We start from the raw sequence: 15,581 nt of genomic DNA, 5'->3' as shown, positions 1-15,581 counted from the left end.
ACAGGACAACGTGGAACGGAGAGGAGGTGAGGATGTCACGTCAGAATTTGAGGTCTGTTAGCACGGCTGATGAAGCGCCCATGGCTGATGGATAATGGGGCTAAAATACAGGAGATTTAAGCAATGTGTCTGCAGACGGACGAAGATTCAATCCGTTCAGTCGCGCTGAAAAGTTACGTTCGGCCCGGACTGATGATCTGAAGGAAGACTGCCAACTACAAGGAAGAGCCGAGTGTGAAGATCCATGCGCGGATCAGCTTCATCTATTTGAATGTTTCAGGGAGGAAAGACCTGAAGAGCGAATTTGCAATATTCCCACCCCCTTCATGCTCTGATTGGCAGCTACGCCGCGCCGCCTGACGGACAGACCCGCCCCACGCTGTGAGTGACATGTGACTCACCTCCTTCTTTTGCTGACAGCAGCGCCCTCCACAGTCTGTGAGGTTTTTGTTCAGCTCCTCCGTCTGTCTGAGTCGCTGTGATCACTCCAGGCGCAGAAATACACGGCCGACGAATTCGCCTCCAGGCCGGTGGACCTCAGCTTGAAGTCATAGTCACTCGGTCTATCTGCGGTAAATCCGTCCACCGCTCGCTCTGGCTGCACGGTCTTGGCTACTATGGAGGAAAACAGGTTCTCAAGCCCCTTTCCCGGAGATTGCCTGTACCAGAACAACCTATCCGCAGCGTTGCTGCTCCCTTCTATGGAACAATCCAGCGTCACAGTCTGGCCGGTAGATCCGGAGAACGCCGGGACCTGGCGGATCGTCACCGAAGTCGCATCTGGAAAAGAGACGGAAGGCGGGAGGAGGTGAATAAACACAGAGACCCGGAGCAATGTGGGAGCGGAAGAAGAAAGGTCCATAGAAGAAAGCAAAGAGGAGGGTTGAAGAGTCTGTGGGAGCGGGGGGAAGGTCGAGAGGAGATAGGAATGGCGAGGGGGGCTTCAGAGGGAAGACAGCGTGTGGACAGGAGGGTGCGGAGACCAAGATGGAAATGAGACCGACCAATGGAGGTACAGAAGTAGATGAAGTCAAGGGAAGGGAGAAAGAAAGATATCTTTTTGGTCACATGTACATCGAAACACACAGTGAAATACATCTTGCGTAGAGTGTTCTGGTGGCAACCCGCAAGTGTTACCACGCTTCAGGCGCCAACATAGCACGCCCACAACTTCCTAACCCGTACGTCTTTGGAATGTGGGAGATAACCGGAGCACCGGATGGAAAGGAATAAACGATAATGATAAGAAAGAGAGAAGCAAAGGAAGATTTCTGGATAACAATGAAAAGAAATCTCACTCACAGTGTAAGGAGATGATCAGCTGCAACTGCAGAAGCATCTTTCTCAGATCGTTATTCTCTCAGTAATGAAGGTGGTAAGTACACGAGAGATGACTCCGTTCACTTCGATCCCGCTAGTTGCGTATCTCTCTGAAACACACGGCCAGTGGCGATATGGTTTTGGCCACTCCCCCATCTTCTTTTAACCAATCTCCATCGAGGTGTGTGTCTATTCCACTCTGCCTTATTCCCTGCCCTTCTCCCTCTCTCACCACTTTCTCCCCTCCCCTTATATTTGTCCGTCGGTCTCTCCGCCCTCCCCTCCCAGTGATGGACCAGTTGTCCATGCCTGGGCTCCTTCTGCAAACCCCACTCCGACTGGCTCCATATTTTCTCCTCCGTTTTTCCGCCTGGGGTCCTTGATGACCTTCTCTCTGCTCCTCACTCGCTGTTACACTTTCTGTTTGTCCGAATTCTCTCTCTCTCTCTCTGTAAAAGTCTGCATGGTGTTCTGTGTCTGGAAATTAACTCGTTATTTATCGTCGAGTCTTTCTGTTGAATAATGAATTCTTGTTCTCTCATTCCCTCCATGCCTCCCCTCAGCTCTCTCTCTCTCGCTCTATTTCTCTCTCCTCCCCTCTCTCTACATCTCTCTCTCTTTCTCGCTATCTCACTCCTGCCCGTCCCCATAACTCTATCTCCTCTCCTCTCCCCCTCCTAATCTCTCTCTCACTCCATCTCTCTGTCCTCCCACCTCCCCATCTTTCTCTCTCGGGTCTATCTCTCTCTCCTCCCCCCCTCTCTCCCCATCTCTCTCTCTCTCTCGCTATCTCCTCTCTCCTCTCCCTCCCAATCTCTCTCTCTCTCCTTTTTCTCCTTCCCCTCTCTACCCATCTCTCTCTAACTATCCCTCTCCTCTCCCTCTCTTCCCATATCTCTCTCGCACTATGTCTCTCTCCTGCTCCCCTCTCCCCATCTCTCTCTCTCCCTCTCCATCTCTCTCTCACTCCCTCTCATTCCCCTCCCCATCTCTCTCCAGCTCCATCCCTCTCTTCTCCCCCTCTCTCGTTATCTCTCTTTCTCTCTCTCGCTCTCCTCTCCCCTTCTCCCCATCTCTCTTTCTCTCTTTCTTCTATATGTGTGTTTGATTTCAACCGTCTCCCTCTGGCCCTCTCGCTCTTGTCTCAGAAGTAATAATCTCTCGAAGTGAGTCACGTTGAAATGTCAGCGTGCAGCGAGAGGAGCAGATTGACATCTGCATTGTGGTGGAAGTACAAACAGTTTCGGAATTCTGCACCCGGAGTTTTGCGGCTTTTCATCGAGTGTCCGAGTTACTCGGCACAGGGCGCACTGATGCCAGATGTCAGGTGGCGACCCACAACACCTTGGCCCGGAGAAACGAATTGTGCGTTGGGAGGGGAGTGACCCCCGGGTGAGAAGGGAAGGCTGGAAGGGACAAGACAGTTTGATGGAAAGTGGAGGGTGGAGGGTGGAGGGAGATGAGGGAGTGTGTAGTGTTAGTGACAGGGAAAGTGGATTCAGTGCATTAGTGAAGGGGTAATACGGTGAAGTAGTGGGAATGGATTGAGGGGGAGTGCTTGGGGAAGACGGAGGAGAGGAAGAGCGGATGAAATCATGAGAGACGATTTTGGACAGAAGTGTGTAAGAGAGCAGGGGCGGAGGTGAATTATGTGGTCGCAAAGTGAACACACACCGAGTTTAGATCTGGTTGGGACAATCAGCATTGAAACTCCATCCAGTGCTGCCACCTGGTGGCCGTCGTTGCGCGTGTGATTAAAGTTCATCAGAATCTGACGTCAACCGTCTCGTCGCCAATGAACGGTGACCTGCTCAAGATGTCCAACGCACTCTGTGTTGATTCCGTGCAAGTGTGAAAGAGGGCCAACTGCTGGTAATCGAAGGAAAAGTACAACTTCACGAGTAAGTCCTCCCGCCGCCGATTCCCGCAGTGAAAAACTTGTCTTGGGTACCGTCGTACACATCAATTCCTTGCACAGTGCACTGAGGTAATACAGGATGCATTGAAGTAGTACAGGGTTAGAAAAAAAACAGAATACAGAGTAAAATGTCACAGCTACAGGAAAGTCCCTTTCAGGTAGACAATAAGGTGCAAGGTCAAACAAGGCAGATTGTGAGGTCAAGAGTCCATCTCATTGTATCAGGGCACCTCTCAATAGTCTTATCACCGTGAAGTAGAAGCTGTCCTTGAGCCTGGAGGTACTTGCCCACAGGCCCCTGTATCTTCTGCCTGATGGGAGAGCAGAGAAGAGAGAATGTCCCGGGTGGGAGGGGTCTTTGATTATGTTGGCTGCTTCATCAAGGCAACGAGAGGTACAGACTGAGCCCACGGACGGGTGGCTGGTTTCCGTGATGCGTTGGGCTATTTCCATAACTCTCTACAGTTTCTTGCGGTCCTGGGCAGAGCAGTTGCCGTACCAAGCCGTGATACATCCAGATATGACGCTTTCTATGGTGCATCGATAAAAATTGCTGAGTGTCAAAGGGGACATGCCAAAGTTCTGTTGCCTCCTGAGGAGGTAGAAGCGCTGGTGAACTTGTCTGGCAGCGGCGTCTTCGTTGTTCGACCAGGATAGGCTGTATACCCGCCCCCTTCCATGCTCTGATGGGCAGCCTCGCCGCGCCGCCTGACCGACAGCCGCTGCGCACGCTCTGAGTGACAGGTGACGAACCTCCTTCTTTGCTGACTGCAGCGCGCCTCTCAGGCTGTAAGGTTTTTGCTCAGCTCCTCCGTCCGCTTGAGTCGCTGTGATCGCTCCAGGCACAGAAATACACGGCCGACGAATCCGCCTCTAGGTGGTCGGTCTTCAGGTAGAACTCGTTGCTCGTCGGCCTCTCTGCCGTAAAACCGTTCACCGATACCCCTGGCTGCACGCTCTTGGCTACTGTGGAGTAAAACATGTTCTCAAACCCCTCTCCTTGGTATTGTCTGTACCAGAATAAGTAATAATTTCTGCTGCTGCTTCTGCCCTCGATGGAACAATTCAGTTTCACATTCTGGCCGGGAGATGTGGATAAAGCCGGAGTCTGGTGGATCGCTACCGAGGTCGCTTCTGGAAAAGAGACAGGAGGCGGAAAGTGGTGAATAAACACGGACATCCGAAGCAATGGAGACGTGGTGGGGGGAGCGGTGTCGCTTATGGAGAATCAAAGAGGAGGATTGAAGTGGGGAGAAGTTCGAGAAGAGATCGGGGTGAAGAGAGGCTGCAGAGGTCAGGTAGTGTGAGGACGGGACAGAAGGTGCGGAGACAAGGATGGAATGAAACGGAGTGTACTGGAGTTACAGAGGTGGAGCAAGTGAAGGGAAGAGAACCAAAGGAAGAAAGAAATATAAGGTAAGTTTCACTCACGGTGGAAGGAGAGGATCAGTTGCAGCAACAGAAACATTTTTCTTCGAGGGTCGATCCTCTCAGTAACGGAAGTGGCGAGAGCAGCGTGAGGCATCCATTCACTACGATCCCACTCATTACGTGTGTCTCTGAAATAAATGCTTCTGGGCGATATGTGTTGGCCACGCCCCCTTCTTCTATTAACCAATCTTAATTGAGGTGTACGTCAATTCCAATCTGTGAAATTCTCTCCCCATCTCTGTAGTTAAATCTTTCCCTCTATACAGTTGCGACCGTAATCCCACCCATCTCTGGCCGTTAGACTAGATTTCATTGTCTGTGCATACACACACTCTCTATATCCTCTCTCTCTCTCACACTCACTCTCTCTCTTTCTGCATCTCTCTTTTCTCACCATGTCTGCATCGGACTCTTCCTGACCTTCTGTTTGCTCTCCCTCGCAGCCACTATCTTCTCTAACTATCAGTCTGTCTGTCTGTCTGTCTGTCTGTCTGTCTGTCTGTCTGTCTGTCTGTCTGTCTATCTATCTATCTATCTATCTATCTATCTATCTATCTATCTATCTATCTATCTATCTATCTATCTATCTATCTATCTATCTATCTATCTGTCTGTCTGTCTGTCTGTCTGTCTGTCTGTCTGTCTGTCTGTCTGTCTGTCTATCTATCTATCTGTCTATCTATCTGTCTATCTGTCTGTCTGTCTGTCTGTCTGTCTGTCTGCCTGCCTGTCTGTCTATCTATCTATCTATCTATCTATCTATCTATCTATCTATCTATCTATCTATCTATCTATCTATCTATCTATCTATCTATCTATCTATCTATCTATCTATCTATCTATCTATCTATCTATCTATCTATCTATCTATCTATCTATCTATCTATCATCTATCTATCTGTCTGTCTGTCTGTCTATCTATCTATCTATCTATCTATCTATCTATCTATCTATCTATCTATCTATCTATCTATCTATCTATCTATCTATCGATCTATCTATCTATCTATATATCTATCTATCTATCTATCTGTCTGTCTGTCTGTCTGTCTGTCTGTCTGTCTGTCTGTCTGTCTGTCTGTCTGTCTGTCTGTCTGTCTATCTATCTATCTATCTATCTATCTATCTATCTATATATCTATCTATCTATCTATCTATCATCTATCTATCTGTCTGTCTGTCTGTCTGTCTATCTATCTATCTATCTATCTATCTATCTATCTATCTATCTATCTATCTATCTATCTATCTATCTATCTATCTATCTATCTATCTATCTATCTATCTATCTATCTATCTATCTATCTATCTATCTATCTATCTATCTATCTATGTATCTATATTGAGGGCTTTGTCAATTACACTCAGCCGAATTCCTTAGCCCTCTCTGCCAAGTCCCTTCGCTTCCTCTGTAACTTTCTGACATTCGCTACACTCCCTCTCTCAGATCGACCAGTTGTCACTGCCGGAGCGCATTCTGTCTCCTCTTCCTGTCTCTGTGTTTCTCTCTCCCTTTCTCTGCATTGCGTTTGGGCGACCTTCTCTCTGCTCACCCTCGATGGGACTGTCTTCTCTGTCGATCCGTCTGTCCGTCTATCCATCTTGATACCTCTCTATTTCGCATTCTATCTCCTTTCCTATGTCTGCGTGATTTTGTATGGAACCCGCAGCACATAATGAATTGTTATGTCACATATTAACACCTTAACTTTAAACATTATTGTGGAGAACTGTGTTTGAAAATTACCTCTTCACTTCTTGTCTAGAAGTTGTTCTGAAAAATTATATTTGGCTGTCTCATTGTCTCCGCACCTCCCTCAAACTTTGCTCTGTACCCCCTGCCTCTTCACCGATGTGTGTTTTCGTGACTCTGAACCTCTGTTGTCTGGAAGTGGGTGACATTGGAAGGTAACTGAGCGGGGGGAGGGAAAGACAACAGATGCAATCAGGTGGTACACAATACTCCGTCGGGACGGTGCACCCTGATCTCAGCCGTTCATCACAGCGTGCCTGCCTCGCATTCCACGCTCCCATTGGTTACCCGGCAGAGGACACGGTGACGGCAGATGTCAGGTGCCGACGGGCGACGCGTTTCCTCTTCTCGTGACCGTGACGCCCACCACCCCCCCCCCCCCCCCCACACTCAGGACTGCGAGGTTTTTGTTCTGCTCCTCCGTCTGCCTGAGTCGCCGTGACGAACCCAGGCGCAGAAATAGACGGCCGACGAACTCGCCTGAAGGCCGGAGGACTTTAGCTTGAAGACAAAGCTACTCGGTCTCTCTGCTTTAAAACCGTCCACCAAGCCCCCTGGCTGCACGTTCTTAGTAGTGCTCGAGGAAAACAGATTCTGGGGTCCCTCTCCCGGGTATTGCCTGTACCAGAACATGTAATTAAGGTCGCTGCTACTAGCCCCGTCTACCATACAGTCCAGCTCCATTTTGTCGCCAGGAGATCCAGAGAGAGCCGGTGGGGTTTGGTGAATCGTCACCGAAGCCGCGTCTGGAAAAGAGAGAGGAAGCGCAATAATGACCATGGAGACCCGAGGCAATGGGGACGGCATGCAGAAGGAGCATAGACCCATGTAAAGTCGGAACGGAGAGAGGAATGCGGAGGGAAGACAGTGTGAGGAAGGGAGGAAGCGTAGCCAATGAAGAAAAGAGACCCGTGAGTATCAGAGGTACAGGGAAGAGCAAGTGAAGGGAAAGGAGAAAGATAGAAACAGAGAGAGAGAGAGAGGGAGAGAAATAAAGAAAGAGTGAAGCAAAAAAGAAATGGTAAATTTCGCTCACATTGGAAGGAGAGGATAAGATGCAGTAACAGAAGCATCTTTCATTCTCTCAGTAATGGAAGTTGTCAGCGTAGGAGCGACGAGTATATTCACTTTGAACCCGCTCGTTGCGTATCTCTGTGAAGTAATTGGTTATGGGCAATATGAATTGGCCGCGCCCCTTCCTCTGTTGACGAATCTCAATGGAGGTGAACTCCCTCCCCCCTCTCTACAGTTCGTTCTCTCCCTCTTTATCTTTTTGACGGTCTCTTCACTCTTCGCTCTCCGACAGACTGGTTGTTATTGCCCGGGCAAATGCTCTCTCATCTCCTCTGTCTTTCCTTCACTCTTTCTCCGCCTGTCGGCCTTGCTGAGTTTATTCTGCTCTGCGTCGCTGTCATGCTCTTCTCTGTCTATCTGTCTGGCTCCCTCCCTCCCTACCACTCTCTCTCTCTCTCTCTCTCTCTCTCTCTCTCTCTCTCTCTCTCTCTCTCTCTCTCTCTCTCTATCTATCTATCTATCTACCTACTTATCTATCTATCTATCTATCTATCTATCTATCTATCTATCTATCTATCTATCTATCTATCTATCTATCTATCTATCTATCTATCTATCTATCTATCTATCTATCTATCTATCTATCTATCTATCTATCTATCTATCTATCTATCTATCTATCTATCTATCTATCTATCTATCTATCTATCTATCTATCTATCTACATATCCATCCGTCCGTGCGTCTGTCCGTCTCTCTCTCTCTCTCTCTCTCTCTCTCTCTCTATCTATCTGTCTCTCTGTGTCTGTCTATCTGTCTAACTGTTAATCTGTCCAGCTGTCTCTTCAACACTCCTAAACCACACAGGTAACAGATTCCATCAGATTAACTGCACTTGACAGGACACTGAATATATTCGGACTGCGGACTCCAGAGCTCTCCTCCCCTGTCAGACATGGGCATGGCGTCATAGAATAGACCAACTAAATCGCTAGATTAGGGAAATCGCGGACGCACAAAAGCGGCATTGAACCGGTTGCAAATGAGCGATGTTTCCCAACATGAGCCGTTGAAGCTTTTGCACCAGACTGCAGCATCTGTGGTCTCTCGTGTCTCCAGTCGAGGTGAAGCGTCTCGACCCGAAACGCCGACTGTTAGTTTCCCTCCGCAGATACAGCATGACCCGCTGAGTTCCTGCAGCTGCTCGTTTTTGTTTACCACCTGCAGTCTCTTGTGTCGCTGTGAGCTGTTGAATGGTGCAGGAGTGCCCCCTGACGGAACCTTATATAAGATACGCCTGAATCACGACACAATGAAGGGAAGGAGAACAGGACAAGCGCGTTGGAAGTAGTACGCGGAGGTTGGAAGCGTCACTTATGTCCATCCACGACTGGTTAACTGATAGCATTCTGATCGTAGCCCAGCTCCATCTGATTGGCAGCTCGAACATTGCCACAAAGCCCCGCCCGGATTGAAATCCTCTGCTCCTCCCACCCAACCGAGATGTTCCTCTCTTCCTCCTGCGGAAGAGTCTCAAGATGTGGCGCGCTGCTGAAAGGCAAGCGTTCGCTCATTTGTGTCAACGATCTGGACGAGAATGTTGGAAGAATCCCGCGTAAAATTTGCAGATCACGGTAAAACTGGTCGCACAGCGGACTGTGGAGAAGGTTGTCTTGATCAATGGGGCAACGGGCCAGGGGACGGCAGGGGGAGTTTACCGCAGTTAAATCCGAGGTGCTGCATTTTGTGAAGACAAAACGGGGCAAGACGTGCAAAGTCGGGCCCTTGGGAGTGTGGTAGAACAAAGATACCAAGCGGCACAGGCGCATGGTTCCTGGCATGTGGCGACACAGGCAGACGGGGCACCAATTACAGGAGCTGGGACGACATATTACGGGTGTACAAGAAGTTGGTCAGGCCACATTTGGAGGACTGCAAACACCTCTGATCTCCCTGCTCTCGGAAGGATGTCGTTAAACTGAGAGACGGTGCAGAAAAAAGAATCACAATGTTACCGGGAAGGCTTCAGTTACAAGCAGCGACAGCATAGGCTATGGACCTTCACCAGCTCACGCTGCCATTAGTCAAGCCGAGGCTGCTGTTGTGCAGCCAGGCGAGTGAACACATCTTTCACAGTTAGTCACAACCCTGTTTCCTTTTGGTCGTGAGGTTTCATAGCTCAGTAACTTTTTATCAAACACGCCACATTCTACAGAAAGCAGATCGCTAAATCTTTCACAGCAGCTTTATAACTAGAAGTCCTTTGTTCACCAGAGTTCCCTTCCCATTGTCTTCTACAGTTCAGCGGGAAATGGGCCTAAAGCGGGCAAGTAGGACTGGCTCAGGTTGGAACCTTGGTCGGCATGGAGAAGTCGGGCCGAAGGGCCTGCTACCGTGCTGTCAAATCAATCATTCCACTCCCTGGGATCATCTCGGCTGCAATGAGGCTCGGGGTCCAACGTGCGCATTGCTCTGCTTCGCTGGTTGCTTTGGAGTTTTTGTCGAGGTCCTCCGCCTCGCCGCGTCACTGTGACGACTCCAGGCACAGAAATAGAGGGCCGTATCGTTCGCCCGCAAGCCGGAGGATTTCAGGTCGAAATCGTTGGCACTTGTTCTGCTGGCTTCGAAACCGTCCACCAATCCCTCTGGCCGCGAATGGCCGGTGCTTCCGGAGTAGAAAAGGTTCTGAGGTTCCTTGCCCGGGTATTGCCTGTACCAGTACATGTATTCACTACTGCTGGCGTCGACGGTGCATTTGAGATCCACCTTGGCCCCGGGGATTTGGGAGACGGCGGCGGGACTCTGGCGGACTGTGACCGGGGTAACATCTGGAGCAGAGAGGGGGGAGAGGCGAAGGTCAGTAAGCAGCGGAAACTCGGGGGCAAGGGGGAATGGGAGAACGCGGAATGGCGAAAAGAAGCGATAACGGGAGGTGGGGGTGGAGGGAGAGTGACGGAAGGCAGAAAGACGCGAAGATAGAAAAGAGAAATAAGAAAGAAAGATGGAGAAACAGAGGACGAAGGCGCGAAACGTGTTGAACCAGAACAGCGATGAGGAAAGTTTTTTAATAAATATAATTTCACGAAAATCTCACTTACGGCGAGCCCATATCAACAGCCCGAGGAACACCAACATCATTTCTCTCAACCGTGAGAAGGCGGACGGCAGGGCATGTGTGCCGGTGATGGTCTGCGCGTCGAGAAAGCACCCGAGCCCCGCCCTCTTGCGGTGAATGACAGCCGCAAGCGCCATTTGACTGACGGAGATCTTTACGTATGAGGCGGCGACGGAGATAGGGGCCGCTGAGGCGGTGAGGAAGTCCCAGGCATTAGCCTTGCGTGGGTTGGAGATAACCCAGACGAGGTTCTTTGTAGGAAGATTGGTCCTCAGCGTGAGGGGATTAACATTTACCCTCGAATTATCAGCACAGTGAAACTCCGTTTGTTAATTTGGTAGTGCTGAACAAGAAGATGTTATGAAATTTTGAACGAACCAAATAATTTGCCTTTTTTCTTCAGAAAAAAAGACGTTACGCAGTGAACTAGGTAAAGTTAAAGATAGCGCGGGAAGCAAAGCCCCGGTAGGTTTCAAGGGAGAGAGCATACGGGCGCAGGTAAGTTTTAAGGGCAGCGGATAAGGGAAACTGGCAAACTTCAACGGAGGCCGGAGAACGAGGCGTGAGTAAGCTTCAAAGGTGCGCGGAGAGGGGGCGTTAGGTGTAGGGAAGCAGGCGAGTTTCAAGGGGCGTGGATAAAGGAAACAGGTAGGTTCCAACGGATCGCGGGGAACAGGATCAAACGGGTTGGAAAGTTGCGCGGGATCCGGCGTCCCCGTGAGACGGGATGGAGCGCGGTATCCTGGGCCGCGTGGAATAGGAGGGAGGGCCGCAAATTAGCTGCAGCTCCATCCGGATCTTCAGGCAGACGGATAGCGGATTATTGGTGTTCCAAGTTGTCTTCTAAGGAGGCTGCAAGGTGCCGCAGATCGGGGCGGGATTCATGGCGGTGAGTGTTGGAGGCAGTAGGGGATTCAGAACCAGGATCAGATTTATTATCACAAACTTATATGACGTGAAATTTGTTGTTTTGCGGCAGCGGTAAAGACATAAAATATCATAAATTACAGAAGTAAATATATAGTGTAACAAAAGGAATAACGAGGTTCATGGGTTTGTGGACCGTTCAGACATCTGATGTCAGAAGGTAAAAGCTTTGAGTGTGGGTCTTCAGTCTCCTGTACCTTCTCCCCCGATGGTAGTAACGACAAGAGGGCACGTTCCCAGGTGGTGGGGGACTTTAGTAACGGATGTCACCGTCTTGAGGCACCGCCACTTGAATATGTCCTCGATGGTGTGGATGGCTGTGCCTGTAGTGGATCTGGCTGAGTCTACAACCCTCTGCAGCCTCTTGCGATCCTGTGCATTGGAGCCTCCGTACCAGTCTGGGATGCGACCAGTCAGAATGCTCTCCACCGTACATCTGCAGAAACATGTAAAACTCTTTGGTGGCATACAAAATCTCCTCAAACACTGAATTGAATTGAATTGAATTGAATTGAATTGGTTTACTATTGTCATATGTACCAAGGTACAGTGAAAAATTTGTTTTGCATTACCTTCCTACAGATCATTTCATTACAACAGTGCATCGAGGCAGTACAAGGTAAAACAAGAACAGAATGCATAGTACAGTGTCACAGTTACAGTGAAAGTTCAGTGCAGGCAGACAATAAGCTGCAAAGTCATAAGGAGGTCAGGAGTCTTATCGTAGCATGGGACTGTTAAATAGTCTTGTCTTCATTCCAGGCTGTGATGCTACCAGTAAGAACTCTCTCCACCGCACATCGACAAAATGTGTAAGAGTCTTTGGCGGCCCACGGAATTTCCTCAAACTCCAAACGATCGCTTTGTAACGTCTACTCCGGATTACCATCACTGAGTTACGTGATCCGACGCAGTGCCCAGGAGTTGCATCGGGCAAAATGCCCTCGCATTCCCGACATTAAAACGCAGTTCCTATTCGGACTCACCTGTGGGTCAGGGTTACGCTTTGAAGTCTCAGTCCAGGGAGGTTTAAGGTGAGAGTGGAGAGATTTAACAGTAACCTGAGGAGCAACCTTTTCACCCAGAGGGTGTTCCGTACATGGAACGAGCTGCCAGAGGAGGTGGTTGAGGCAGGGACATTAACAACATTTTTGAATTTCACTCTGCATCAGTCACATAATATCAGTGGCAAAGGGGTCCCTATGAGTTTAAAGGGAGAGGGAAATGGGGTCTCTGTTTTTGTCGTCCTGCTGTAGGAAAGATGCCATTAAGCTGGAAAGAGCATAGAGGGAGATTTACGAGGATATCGCCGGGACTCGAAGGACTGTGTTCTGAAGAGAGGTCGGGTAGGTTGGGACTTTATTCCTTGGAGCGTAGGAGGCTGAGGGGTGACATTACAGAGGTGTATAAAACCATGAGGGGCATCGATAGGGTGAATGCGCACAGTCTCTCCACACCCCCCCCCCCCCAGAGTTGGGGAATAAAGTACTGGAGGGCACAGATTTGTCGAGAGGGGAGGAATTTAATAGGAACCTTAGGGGGCACTTCTTCACCAGAAGGTGGTCTTCAGATGGAACGAGCTCCCAGAGGAAGCGGTTGAGGCAGATGCATTAACAACATTTAAAAGGTATTTAGACAGGTGCATCGATTGGAAAGGTTGAAACGGATGTCGGCAAAACGCGGGCAAATGGGACATGCTTAGGTGGGAATCTTGGTCGGCCTGGGATAATTGGGCCGAAGGTCTTGTTTCCGTGCCGTTTGACTCTATGACTCTTGAAGAGGGGGTGTAGAGATGGAGGAGGAAAAATGCTTCTCCAAACCTGGCCGAGCGGTTCAACCACATCCGGTCCTCTTTTCCCAGGGGCCGCTGCACCCAACCCCCTCCCCCGCGTTCTCAGCTGAAGGACTCCGGTTTCGGACTGATCACACCGAGATTATTTGCCAAAGCTATGGGCAAATCGGCGAGTGAAGACAGACGAATGTCTCGCGTTTTTCAGCACGGATCAGCTGTTGAAGCTCCTCTGAGGCACTTTGCCGTAAATCAGGGAGTTACTTCAGAACACCACATGTTCTATGGACTATGACCTCACGATCTACCTTGTTGTGACCTTGCACCTTATTGCACTGCACTTTCTCTGTAGCTGTGACACTTTACTCTGTACTGTTATTGTTTTTACCTGTACTACATCAATGCACTCTGTACTACCTCAATGTAACTGCACTGAGTAATGAATTGACCTGTACAATCGCTTTGTAAGACAAGATTTTCACTGTATCTCGGTACAAGTGATAATAATCGTCGTCGGCATCGTGGCTATCCCTCAAGATCGAGGATGATTGTCTTCATTTCGTTGATCTATTTATGGGCTCTCAAGTGGCTTATGTCCAATCTTGGCTCTGAAAATTAAGCCCACAGAACGCAGACGCCTGTGCGTGTATTTCTTTAACGTGCACTTGATGTTGCACTGCAAAAAGCACACGATACTTCACAAACCAACCAACTGATTCCAACGGCATGGAAACCACGACGATTGGAGCTGATGGATTTGTTGCAGCCTTCATCCGCCTTCACAGCCGTTGACTTCGAAATAACTTCGTCCGCCTGTTCCACCGTTGGGGTCTTGGTTGGATTGTTCTTTGTCAGGGACCTCACCATGGATCTTACCGCCATGGGTGACCCTACCAGGAGCAGAGCTCCAGACGGCATCGCTCTCGGGATGTCACACAAGCTTCTCCACCACAAGGTGACAATCCACGGAGAAGAAGTGACAACAATAAGCCAATACCAATACCACATACACCACGGCCATGGCACGGGTCGATACTAATCCGATTGTCCTGGAAAAGGTCCCTATACCTAATTACCCTGTTATCTATCGATCAACCATGTATGTATGTATTTATTATGTATGTATACATACATACATATGTATGTATGTCACATCCTTGACCCCGTGAGACTGCTGCTACTTTTATTTCAGGCTTCTGTGGGATGGGAGGGGTGAAAGAGTATGTGCGGAATTGGTGGGGTCTTTGATTCTTTCGGCTGCTTTACTGAGGCAGCGGGAAATGTCGGCAGAGTCCGTGGGTGGGAGACTGGTTTCCGTGACGCTCCGGGCCGTGTCCACAACTCTCTGCTGTTGCTTGCGGTCCCGGAAAAAACAGCTGCTGTATCAAGCCGGGATGCATCCCGATAGGATGGTTTCCATGGCGCCTCGGTAAAATTTGATGAGGGTCAAAGAGGACATGCGATGTTTTCAGACACCTGAGAAAGTGATACATTTGTGTGTTTCGACTGATCTGGAACTCACATCATAGAAAGACAGAAACCCTACCGCACAATTCAGGCCCTTCGGCCCACAAAGCTGTGCCAAACATGTCCCTACCGTATAAATTACTAGGCTTACCAAGAGCTCTCTTTTTGTCAGGTCCTTGTACCAATCCAAAGTCTCTTAAAAAACCCTATCGTATCCGCCTCCACCACCGTTGCCGGCAGCCCATTCCACGCACTCACCACTCTCTGAGTAAAAAACTTAACCCCTGACATCTCCTCTATACCTACTTCCCAGCACCTTAAATCTATGTCCTCTTGTGGCAACCATTTTAGCCCTGGGGAAAAGCCTCTGACTATCTGCACATTCGATGTCTCTCATCATCTTATACACCTCTATCAGGTCCCCCCTCATCCTCCCTGGCTCCAAGAAGAAAAGGCCGAGTTCCCTCAACCTGCTTTCATAAGGCACGCTCCGCATTCCAGGCAGCATCCTTGCAAATCTCCCCTGCACCCTTTCTATGGCTTCTACTTCCTTCCTGTAGTGAGGCGATCAAAACTGAGCACAGTTCTCCAAGTGGGGCTGACTAGGGTCCTATATAGCTGCAACAATACCTCTCGGCTTCTAAATTCCATTCCACGATTGATGAAGGACAATACACCATATGACTTCTTAACCACAGAGTCAACCTGTGCAGCTGCTTTCAGCGTCTTGTGGAGTCGGACCCCAAGATCTCTCTGATCCTCCACACTGCCAAGAGTCCTACCATTAATACTATATTCCGCCATCATATTTTACCTACCAAAATGAACGACCACACTTATCTGGGTT

The 15,581-nt window shown here is 49.3% G+C and overlaps 2 gene segments (V, D, J or C); both read right to left on the bottom strand.

Annotated features, from left to right (window-relative positions):
• Window positions 1-451: 451 nt before the first annotated feature.
• Window positions 452-3,918, bottom strand: LOC127566832 (T cell receptor beta variable 30-like). The segment is given in 2 exon segments: window positions 452-780; window positions 3,828-3,918. Coding segments are annotated over 2 exon segments (420 nt in total).
• A 122-nt stretch (window positions 3,919-4,040) lies between these two features.
• On the bottom strand, window positions 4,041-4,763 carry LOC127566831 (T cell receptor beta variable 30-like). The segment is given in 2 exon segments: window positions 4,041-4,372; window positions 4,670-4,763. Coding segments are annotated over 2 exon segments (426 nt in total).
• Window positions 4,764-15,581: the final 10,818 nt, after the last annotated feature.

Source organism: Pristis pectinata, chromosome 46, assembly GCF_009764475.1.
Source record: "Pristis pectinata isolate sPriPec2 chromosome 46, sPriPec2.1.pri, whole genome shotgun sequence".
NCBI classification, from domain to species: Eukaryota; Metazoa; Chordata; class Chondrichthyes; order Rhinopristiformes; family Pristidae; genus Pristis; species Pristis pectinata.
The sequence above is the reverse complement of the archived record's forward strand: the minus strand, read 5'-3'. Positions and strand labels throughout refer to the sequence as shown.